Source organism: Hyposmocoma kahamanoa, unplaced genomic scaffold (genome assembly GCF_003589595.1).
Source record: "Hyposmocoma kahamanoa isolate Upper Pololo Valley unplaced genomic scaffold, ASM358959v1 224, whole genome shotgun sequence".
Lineage (NCBI taxonomy): Eukaryota > Metazoa > Arthropoda > Insecta > Lepidoptera > Cosmopterigidae > Hyposmocoma > Hyposmocoma kahamanoa.
Window position 1 is genome coordinate 8,403,676 of NW_020653743.1, and position 12,474 is coordinate 8,416,149.

Genomic DNA, 12,474 nt, shown 5'->3' on the forward strand with positions numbered 1-12,474 from the left:
GGTCATCGTGGAGAAACATGGCTTCAACCCTCTCCTTAGAAGATAACGTATTGATGACGATTAATTAAAACAACATCAGGATATTTCGAATTTTGCTAAAATATACAAATATTGATTGATATTTATATCTCGTTCAACACACACGATCGGATCTGTCCTCGATCAGTAGATATTAATAAGACATGAATAAGTTTTAAACGTTGCATCACAAGTTTATTTGCGGACTTGACACAAATGCTATGGCTGCGCAAACACTAGTCATGACGTCATCCAACATATGTTGCGATTAAAAAATATCTAAGTTGTTTTGTAGGTCGCATAAGTCAGAAAAGGTTAAGTTGACTAAATAAGAAGACAAACAGGGATGCCAGTGTCGAAAACACAGTATAAACGTCATTACAAACCAAATGGATTGTATCTCAGACGGTTTGTCTAAAACCGCAAATATAGGCCAAGGTGATACGTGGAATATTGAAACGCAAATGAACATTACATTCTATAGCTATCTATACCAAAGTACAGCGGCAACATCCGTTCCTTGATTAAACCGCGTGTATTCAGGCGTTCCAGATGGAATTTCAGGCGCCGTTTGGGCGTACACTTTCATTGCATAATTATAATTATACTTACAAGATATTAGTTATTAATTGAACAAACGATTCGTTATCTTGTTGCTTTAAGAACGACTTTTGATCGAATAAGTCAAGTATTGTGTTTTTGCTATGAACGTTCTGAGGGCTAATGATTTTGAATTAGGTCGGTATTGTTTATGAGACAGGATGACGTAATACTTCTTTATGATCCTGTTTGTGATGGGGTCGATTCAAATACCCGTCCACTCATTGGTGGTTTTCGTCAATTTCCGGTTAACTTTACTAAAATTTATTATATATAAACGTCTGATTCTAAATGGGATACTCGTTCACTCAATGAATGTATTGTTGACTCAACTCGAAGCAGATTTTTTTTTAAATTAAAATGCATATCTCTAGTTGTTAGGCAAATGAATTTGGCTGATAAATGTTCCATTTGCGTTTGTAAAAGTGCCATAAATTGATTATTTATGTAAAAACTGAAACACTTTAAAAATTGTTGTATTGACGATTATTCAAAACAGATACGTGTTTATACATAATGTTCTTTATTTAACGTGAGACTGGTCTGATAGCATTAAACCACACCCTATGTTTAAATTAACAAACTGCGTGCAAAGTCACGAACAAGCTGTCATGGTTTAAGTCCATCTGGTCTATTTGTTGTGAGCCAACTTAGCGAAATACGACATAATTTCCTTAAACAGACTTTCTTCACAAATCATACAAGACAAGATGTCAAGGTCCCTTGTTGGAGCATTAGAAAAAAAAATTGCCAGTTTATTTGCAGTCTCTTTTTTCCTTGGTCATTTATCATCATAAAAAAATGCAAATAAACAGACTTCGAGGAAAAGAAAAATGTCTTTTTTTTTTAAAAAAAAACAAGGTCAAGTTTGTTTGACGTCTCGTCCGCAGCGATATGAATAATTATAACATCAAAATGGTACTTTTTCATTTTAATGTATACACACTTGACGGATGTAACATGCCTAAAGTTACTAAAATGTTCTTTTAGTGTTTGAGCACAGCACTCAAATACTAAAGGAACATTTTAGTAACGCAATATTCGTGGTAATGCCATCTTCAAGGGAATCAGGAATGTCTGTAGAAGTTATTATATAAGCCGTAAAATTTACTAAATATTATCCCATTGGAATGACCCAAGTGGTCGCAAATCTTAATTTATACACGCAAAGGGCGTATACACTAATTGGTTCGCAATTAGAGTTGTTAGCGGTGGGTACTGTAATACAGAAATTACTTAATATATAAAAAGTTTTGTGGTTGTCTGTGTGTGTCCATGGCACCCGCGACACAGGGTTTTCCTAGTGCGGGGCTATGTTGAGTGTGTGCGTTATTATTATTATAGCTTTTACTTTATATGTCCCTCGTTAGGAATATAGAGCTCTATATATGTCTAAATTCTTTTTGATTTGCCATTTGACTTGGTGCGTTTTCGTCAGATAATAGGTCATCATTATTACTCTGCAACTTGCTAGTAAGCTTTGAATTGGGTATTGATCGAATAAAGTTTTTACAAAGCTTTGACATACAAGATTCAATATAACGCATAAAAGCGAACGATGCGCAAGCGCAGTGCATCTGCAACGGTAAGTCCCATTAGCCCGGCAGGAAGACATTACGTGACCGGTAGCTGTGTGCAAAAGCAAGCTAAACCTAGCTTTAACTACGACACTTCCGCGATGTGTCCGTAGAAAATATATATGTGTACTAGTGTTCGCTGTAATGTGAAATGTTTATTCTCCGATATATTTTTGTGTATGAAACAATATTTCGTTCATCCATTACAAAATAGTTATCAAGAAATATAATTCGAAAGCAATCAGGACAGTTTAGATTACCTTTGCAGAAATACAGTCAAAGCACGCTCACGCTATTAAAATATAAAAAATAACTGCGTAACTTGATTTCGCTTATCTATTTAACAACCGACATTTCATTTTCAAAAAATAGAAATAGTTTACACAGACTTATGTTTTAAAATGTTTAATGAAATTAATTTATAATTACTTTTTACTTTCTTTTATACTATTTATATTACTACATTACATAGGTTTTCTTATAGAAGTATGGAGTCCATTATTATTGTAAAATCAAAATAAAGACATAAACTATTATTATCCTTAAGCATTAATATTTTAGAATTAAATTCAACTATATTCCACTAATGATAAGAACGACCTACAGTGTAATAAAGCTAAATATACATTTAAGTATAAGAAATTGCTCTAAACTTCCAAAAGTACGGAGCTTCACTGACTGTGAAATTACACCAAAATCTAATTAGTGACACTTGGCAAGCCATTCGCTAAAGGTAAAAAGGTAAAACCACTAAGCCAATGGACTTATTCCGCATCGAACCAAAAACAATATTCCGTATAGTTTGTGTGAGATTAACATGATATTACACCATAAAATAAGGTAAAAACTAACCATAGAATTATGTCCGAAAACAAGAGCGTCAGATACCATGGGGCCTGGCGGGAGCATTGTTCTGTTTCCACTTGGCTACCCATCTGATGACGTCACGCACCGCCACCTTCCGATGGAGCAAGTGGAGACGAGACGGACCACATAGATGCGGTTGCAGAGAAAGGGAGTGTTTTATCACATATTTATTATACCTCCTGCAGTCGTAAATTGCACTTTCTAGCTAATTGGATTTTCTAAGCCCCAAACGCTTTTTTTCTAAACAAAATAGTGAAGACAGGGTTATAGCTCTGTTTACTAATCGGACAGGCAAAAACATCCACTTGCTGTGTTCCTATCTTATTAAAACTTATTAAAAGCTAGTGTCAATGCACATAATATAAGTAAATTACGAAAAAAAATCGTGTTTTGTAGCTTAATACAGTCAGACGAAGCTGGCGTTGTGGTCAATGCCCTCATTTAGCATTGTATACACTTCGCGACTTAAATCCATATATCGTCGGTGTTTTGTAGAAAGGGCGAAAGCGGCATTTTTTGTTAAATTTTTCAGCGGAGCATGTTTTAGGTTTTTACGACTGTTTTAAAATATTTACGTCATGTTTTTTCGTTATAATTAAGTTTAAGTTTTAAAATTCAAATTAAAACATGACATAAATATTTTAAAGCAGCCTTGAATAACTAACAATACATGCTCACCAAATTTTCTTCAAAATGGCGCTTTCGCCCTTTCTACAAAACACTCTGTTTGACTTAACACTAACAAGGTTATTGCTCTTTTCACAGACACAATTTTTACTGTACACAATGTTTCGATGAAGCAATAATGAGAAAAGACATTTCGGCCACCAATCCAGAAATATAACCTTGTTTTGCTCAACTGATGGGCTCGGTGTCATATTACGGGTGTCGACATGTGATACTTGCCATCAAGCACAAACGTCAGTACTGTCCAGACCAAACTTGGCTGTCAAAGTGGTTTCCTTTTAAAGCTCCAAGAGTGGTACTTCAGATTGAAGATAATGGATATCTGTAACATATTAAGTTACCTACATGATGCCGCGCCGAAAGGAAATCTAAATACGAAAAACTGCGGTCAAAAGAACATGAGATGCTTGTGAAGATTTATGTGAAGGTGTGACATTTTACTTCTTAACTATCATAGAAACACTGCGTTCTATATGATACACAAAGAATCTTATATAATTTATAGTGGGTCAGTCGGCAAACTGCCCGTTTTTCCTCAGTAAGAATGTAAACAAACCGCTCGTAAAAGAAACAAATTTAGCCAGCACCGCCATTACGGTCGAGACCAAACTTACGGCGTGGTTTCGCCCAAATGAGAACCATGAACTGAAGGTTTTTGTGGAAAAAATTCTATGTATCAGATGGAATTTTTTTTTATTCAAAAACGTGCGTGCAACACACGTTTGTCGTGGTCACGCTATGTCACTAATGACACGTTGTTATTTGAATCGTATTAAATTATCATGATATTGTTTACCATTGTAAATACAGGTGAATGCACGTAATACTAAAAAGTAACGAGAGAAATCGTTAAGACGGTTTTAGAATCAAAAGGAATGTAACTTGAACCGAAAACCTAACATCAGAAAGATTTGAATCGGTAGCGTGGATTTTCGTTAGTAAGAAGTAGTATAATGGTTGTACAAAAATAAAACCACTTGTTGTGCTACCGAATTGAACGTCGATAGATTTATTTAAGGTATATTTTCGACGCAAGCAGCGAGATTTTTTCATCAAGTGAAACTGAAAGAAATTCTTTTAAGAATACACAACATTAAATAAATCGTGTCACGTGAGAAAATTTTATTTCAATAAACAATAAATATCAATAGCAAAGACTAGTTTCGTATTTCCCATTAGTTGTAACCATTTCACAAAGGCTCAGAACACTCATAAAGGATAAAAGAGTCTCTTCATCAGCTTCGTCCCAACTGTCAGCTATTTGTTAAGCTTCAAAGCTTTTATTTTCTCTACGCTTAATATTATAAATAAAGCCAAACCGACTACAGTTAAATGTCAGAGACTTTCACTGCAAGCGTTGACTGAGCGTGCTCTAATCGCAAATGATAAATAGAGCAAAAAACTTCATACAAACCAAAAGTTGTACAATTTTACTAGTATCTTTACTTTATACAAGGTTATTTTAGCATCACAGGACTAAGATATTACTCTAACATCATAAACAACAACTTTTGTTCCATGACTTTTAATAATTCATCAGATTTGAACCACGGTTGTTGCTGATGCAGGTTGTTTACACATCAGCGGATGCGGATTTTATGTGTTAAAAATAATCTCGAAAAATGTACATGCTTACTGAATTACTTACGGTATGGTAATAAAATGTTATTTCAAAGATTTTGTAACATTTATTAACAAAAGAATCAGTCTGCATGAACGATTGATTTACACTACTTCCCTGCAGTAAAAACCAAGCGCGTAAGCTTTCTGAAACTCTTGTCACCTAACTTCTTTTTAATGCTTTCGGTTAGTCTAGATATTATAACACTATTTGCTTTTTGTACGTGATTATATGGTTACATAAATGTTTACACTTTTCTTTTTGTAAGTTTCTTTTCATTACTGTGCAACAATTTATTGTACAGGTCTATAATAGATTGTGCACTTAGTTTTACGATTTTTGCATGTATGTTTCTGATCTTTTATTGGTGTAACAATTGTTGACTGACCAAATAAATAAAAAAAAGGAAAATGAAAACAATAAATCTGCATAACATAATCGTTCTGGAATTTTACCAGTTATATAAAAAAAACAGTTGAGCTGCTAACCTGCTACAAACCTTCCAGAAACAGACTACAAGCCAAAAGCTTGCAGTCGTCTGTTTCTGGAAGGTTTGTAAAGTATTCCGCGTACCTTTTAGGTCATTTTACGACTAGACCATCGATGAATGCGGATGCTAATATTTTAATTTATGCTGATTATCTGCGGATGCGGATGCTGAAAGTCGCAGTAATCCTGGTTTGAACTTACTACCTTACTACTAAATACAGTCTGTCAGACAGTACAATAAACACTTAAATGTTTCTTTTTTGGCAAAGAAGGATGGCAACATGCCGTGTATTTGCGACCCAGTGCTTTTGGCGACGTGCATTAAGGAGACCTATCAATACTTGTGATTAATTATCAAAGCATCAAAAAAGGTAATTGAGTACAGCCTGTAGATGCTGAGGTTATAAAGTTGATATTGGTTATGTTTTTATAACATTATCCTGTATTTCGCTTCAGATGTTTGTTTGTAGTAGCAGAAAACAACAAGTTTTCAGTTTGTTCCCAAAAATAATGAAGAACTTCCCGAATATTCCCAAATCTGCCAAACTCTGCCACATTTAACATACTTATCATGTTCTGCAGCAATGAAAATAAATATAAATTAAACATAATAAATGGCAGAAATCTGCCACATATAGTCACACTGTTCTCAATATCAATGTGACATCGACATTGGCAAGAGGTCTCTTGTCAAAACGTTCCTTTGCAACTTTCAATATGTCTCATTATTTTTGTCACATTGTGTTTTATGTTTTGCTTTATGTCATTACTATTTAATTGATTATTTCATTAGGTATTTTATAGCTTTACTGTTTTATGTGTGTACTACAAAATAACCTATAGTTCAGGTAAGTAAATATTCAATCATGCTTAGAATGAAACGTACGTACAAGAACGTTACCTAATTATGTAGTAGAACTGAATCAATTGCGTGGTGTTCTTGCATCTATTCTAAAATACAATGTTTTACATTGACTTACAAATAAAGTTTTACATTTTTTTAATTCCCGATTTCAAAAATTTATTGATAACTAGGCATAAACTAAAACGCACAATTATGCTAGCAAAGTCCATAAACGGCTCTTCGTCGTTATTGGGGCAGCTTTCGCCATCCTTCTTTATTACGTTTTCTAAAAAATCATGGAACAAAACTTGTTGTTTATGATGTTTAATAATATAGACCTGGGTGGTTGTCAGTATTTTACAAATAACACTATACAAGAAAGCTGGTTATTGAAGAAAATTTTGAGGCACTAGTTTCTTACAGATAAGAGCCGTTGTCTGAATTGCTCTTGATTCGTTTCACAAATCAATTTATCTCTATAATTGTGAATCTAATGAATTGAGTGTCAAACAATGAACCTTTGTAAATAATAAGCGGCCACTTCAATTCATGAATGAAACATTGTTAATAATATGTATGAAACGATTCATTAATATTGATAACGCTATCAGATACGTGCGCACGCGCCGCAAACCGTTTTACAATTGTCGTAGGATCGATTAGCGTGTTGTATTCTCGTTACGGCTTTAATGGTTCAATTGATATGCATAACTCCTCGCGATGGAAACGCGGTTTACATGGTTACTAACTGTAAATATACGAGTGTTTTTATCGTTTGTGTACTTTCATGGCGAAAGACGTTATAATTCCTTAAGTGACTTTTTTAAGCTTTGAGTACTAACTATACAAAGTTAGACGTTGTTTTCGTTTATCTTTCATGATAAAGCAACATTTTATACGAATAGTTGAAATTCATATGAGGTATAACATTCTAAGTAATACAGAACCGTAGCTAAAGCAATTTGCTTTTAGCGCTTGATCAAATCAGCCATCTTGACAACTTCATCAAAGGCATTAAGGTACGTTACACCAGAGTTTCAGTTCGCGTACTGTACCGGAATAATCAAATTTGACGGCCCTTATGGCTTTCCTCGCCCAGGCGCATCAAGTTCATGTGACAACACATTATTTCTGTAAACAACCGCTTATTTTTAGTACGGTGTACTTACATGTCCTCCATAATTTTTTTTATTAATTTCGGCGTGTCTAATTTTTGGTGGATACACCTAAACTTTACCTAGAGTATACTAGTCATATAATCGAATTTATATTGTGAAATAAACATGGAAATGAAACCCAGGACACTAGACGCATTAATATTTGCTACTACAACAGAGGCTCATTTGTGACTTGAGTTGGCTGGAGCCAACAAAGAGCTCCTTGCTATCTTTATTTATAAAAAGATTCGTGAGATTATTCGCTACAAAGTTACTCCAAAGCTCTACGATAGGATCGACCCCTTCCCCAAAGGGCTGACGTCACGTACTTCCCAGCCCTCTCAAGGTCACGCGAACTGATACCAAAACCTCCTGTTGTCACCTTGGAATATAGGTACTTAGCAAAACGTCTTCAAAATTCTAACATTTTTATTCCATGAAATCTATAATCAATCCAGGCTCTCAGAGTACACGTGCCTACTTCATCACGAAGCTTATCACGTCGTTGTAAATCTAAAAATTGGTACGAACTGAAGGTATTAAAATTCTATGCGAAGTCAGAGAGGTACTTCGCTTATCAACTAAACTACGTGCTGCTATTATGGGCAGAATAACGATTTTTCCAGTGAATAAACCGCAAGGTGGGTCGGCCACGCCTTGTTGGTACCTACAATAATATTACGTCACGACAGCCTCGACCTTCGTAGCAAAATTATGACAATTCACACGGACATGATTAGGGAAACGATTTGTTTTGTGGATTACCAGTAACGTGCCCATCTGGCCTCTGGGTTAATGAATAAATTGTACAACCCGAGATTAAATAGGACGACTGAACGCCTGTTATTTTATTTAACAATTTGGCACTTGTCTGTGTAGAGGATGCCCAAATAAAGACGACAGGAAGGCAGCAAGGTCGCTGCTCTAGCTCTACCCACCGTGCAATTCAAATCTGCGGGGCGAAATGGCGAATTGGGGCACTGCGGCCGCGACCGAGGCCTTACAGATTCACCGGAGCATTGTGTAATAATGCAGCGGCCCGCTGGCACATGTTTTGTATGAAGAAAAAATCTCGGAAGGAACTTATTACATAAACTCTCACATAGTAAAAATGCAAAGCTTGTTAAGAAGAAAGGAGATTTCATGGTTTTTTATTTGATTAAATTTTCAACATTTGTTTTCACTTGAGATATCATTACTAAAATTTTTAATCTCAACTTAATAGTTAAGTAATAAAACCTCAAGTTATAGAAAATGGTCCAATTGGCAACCAGTTGTTGTAATTATGCTTTAATGGCGACTCTGCAAGGTTTCTTGCAGTGAATGTTGGCAATTGCAAAATGATGTCATTGGAGATATATATAATAATTACTTTAGTGACTTTTTATAAACATATTAATATTTTAGTCAAAGCTAAGGTGAAAGATATTAAATAACAAACAAAAATTAAAAATTTATATATTTTATATATTAACATGCAAATAATTTTTTTTGTTACTTGACAATATAATTGAATTTAAATGGAAATAATGGCGTTTCTTAAGGAAACCAGGTATGGACCGATTTATGCAGGTATACCTAAAAATAAAACAGATGGGCTAACATGTTGACTATCCATTAAGAGGCAGTGCTTTTAATTAGGTCAGTAGATTGGGTCAATTAAAGTGGCCTTATTAGCACTTGCTGAAAACATTAACAAAGTGACATAATAGAGGCTAGAGTTCACACTAAACTGATTATCAGTTTATTTTTAGATGTGATCTGCAGTTTTCTTCTGCAAAGCGAATATGGATCATCATCAACCCATATTATATGTTTCAGTCACTATTGATAGAGCGCACTGGAAACATATGGAGGAGGCCTATGCCAAGAGGCAGGCTAACTTAAGAGATATAATGTAAATATTTTAAATGTAACTATTAAAAGCATTTGTAACTCAGTTTAAAAGGCTTAATAAATAAAATATGGCCCAGTCTCCTCTCAATTCCCAACCCGCATAGGGCCAGCGTGGGGGACAAGGTCTAACTAAACCCTCAAATATGGATAGAACACAATAAGGTTGGGATTGTTGTGGTTTACATTGGTGTGTAAAATATTAATATAGCACACCAGATAACTTTTTTCTATAACCTGACTTGCAAAATAAGGAGTAGAGACAGGTAGAGTATTGTATTTATCCTATCTTAGCAATATAAATATTATAAGGCAATACCTAAGAATATAGAATAAGTACAAATAATAACCAGAATGTAGAGATGAATACAGGTATTATACTATGATAACCAAGAAAATAATCTAAGTAGGTAGGTATAACTTTTCACTGCTGTAGTAACAGAAAGGCCAAATATAATCAAAATAATTCATTTGTTGTTAGTTTATAAACGAATGAATAATAATAATAATAATGAATAGTAAAGTCCTATTAGGTTTTGATTAATTTATAAGCAATAACCAAGAATGTAGAAATGAATAATACTTAAATTATACTGCAATAACCGAGAATATAATAATCTAAACTTTTTACTGCTGATTAACAGAAATACCTAATGCAATTAAAATAATTAACTTGTTGTTAGTTTATTTAAAATGGAATGAATAACAAAAGAATATTATTAGATTTAGGTACGTTCAAAAACTTGATATAGTTTTCATTCGGTTTTCAATAATTTAACAAGTTTAAATATATATTCGGAATTGCAATATTGTAATCTATCAAGGTCGTAAAAAATCATAACATTGAGATATCACAGCACTGTTATTGCATGATAAAGTCTATTGGGATTTTTTTTATTGTGTAAGTATACAATACAGTAGTTCATACACAAACAGTAAATAGTCACTGGAATTATTTGGTCACCCATAACAGAATAATTTGCCATGTCGAAGGGCCCAAATTGGACAGATAGAATTGTAGCAGCAGAACGGTAAAACATATTGGTATATGATACAGATTAGTATGACACAATTGGGCAATTTAGACTGCCAGTGAATAGCGTATTACCGTCGTAAAATGCTGCATATGCAGAAAATAGGTCATATCCCTGTTTAGAACACCTTTACTTGCCCAGACGGGCAACAGCTGCGCGAGTACTTTGCAGTATTACTATAAAAAACACCAATATTCCTTCAACTACACGCCCAAGAAATAGTTCATAAGACTCTTTTGCTCTGTAGTGATTATTAAAGATGAACAAGCACGAAGAAAACCCTGAAAAACACGGAAAATTACACTTTCTTCCTACCTGTTTACTTTTGTTGTCGATCCCATTCGCCTTCCCGTCGGCGACGTTCCCACTGTTTTCCTCACTTTTTTCACTTTTCACACCCTCCAACGCCATTTCAAATGGTAATTTTATTCACTGTCATGCGAGAAATGTAATTATTTCCTGCAAATCACTGGACATGAATTATTTTCACACAAATTCGATACGAGCAAGCAAGCAGCACTCCCATAGACAAGCCGACTTATACACGGCACAACGATCGACGCATCGAGCGCGAATGAAGAAAAAAAGCCCCTCGCTTGCCCGCGAACGCAGCGCGGCTCTAGGACATGAAACGTAAAAATATTCACAAAAATTAATCAAAGTAAATGTATGTTATTCAATCATGAAAAAATAAAAGGTCAATACTGAGAAAAGCAGTCACTTACCTTAACAATTTGTCGTTAAAGACAAATCAGCAAATACTCTACAAAATACAAGCTTTCCATGAATTAAAATGTTTAGATAACACAATTATAAAGTTTTTAGCATTACTTTGATAATTGCCTGTTTTGTAATTCAATTAAATTGTACTATGTTAATAAAATAAACACAGAAAACTGTAAAACAAAATTCCCGCCACTGGATTGATTGACGTCACTCGAAATATTTGTCGCATAGACAAAACAAACTCAGTAGTCTATGTTAGTGGTAATATTAAATCAAAGTTATAGATGGCGTTACGTTCACATGTTTGTCATCTCAGCTACTGATGCACAAGCTTCAAAAAAGTTTTATAGATGGCGTTACCAGGCAGCTAGACCATTTTACATTGTCAAAGTATTTTTTTCTCAAACTAAATTTAAAGGAAAGATAATGTAATAGCTAAACATGTTTTACTAAAACATAGTCCTAAAGTACACAAGAAATGAGTACTCTGGGACTATCGTAAAAAAGTGAACAAAAATGTTTCCTCCCCGGCGGGGAATCGAACCCCGGTCTCCCGCGTGACAGGCGGGGATACTTACCACTATACTACCGAGGATGTGATAATGTAATTGAAATTATCCATAACATTTTTATCAATGATTCATTTCTCCCTTGTTATGTATGTGCATACTTTCCTTTTATTTATCTTACAACAAAGAATAGACTCTACACGGGCACACCATATTTTAGGTGTTCATAAAAGACTAATTGGTCTCTCCGTGTATTGACAAGCGCAATCTTAAACACTAAATCTGTTTATGGATTTCCCTACTTTATGCTTGTGGGTTAGATAATAAAATGTACATAAAACTGTCTGTCCGACCAGTCCAGAGTTCATATCCTGGGTACCACGCGCTGACTGATAGTACGCACCTTATCAGTCAATACTAATAGTGTACAGTCAGAAAAACAAGTATTAGTG

At 34.5% G+C, this 12,474-nt stretch overlaps 1 protein-coding gene and 1 non-coding gene across 3 annotated transcripts in view; both read right to left on the minus strand.

Annotated features, from left to right (window-relative positions):
* Positions 1-11,213, minus strand: part of LOC113228209 (ankyrin-1-like) — a 212,463-nt gene extending 201,250 nt beyond the window's left edge. For both annotated transcript variants that reach the window (XR_003310282.1, XM_026461457.1), the window contains exon 1: positions 11,103-11,213. Coding sequence is in view for 1 of the 2 variants with exons in the window: in XM_026461457.1 (XP_026317242.1) it covers positions 11,103-11,198 (96 nt within the window). In the remaining variant the exon portion in view is untranslated. The remainder of the gene's footprint in view (positions 1-11,102) is intronic.
* An 823-nt stretch (positions 11,214-12,036) lies between these two features.
* Positions 12,037-12,108, minus strand: Trnad-guc. The gene has a single exon. It is a non-coding gene; the product is annotated as a tRNA-Asp (tRNA).
* Between the last annotated feature and the right edge of the window lie 366 nt (positions 12,109-12,474).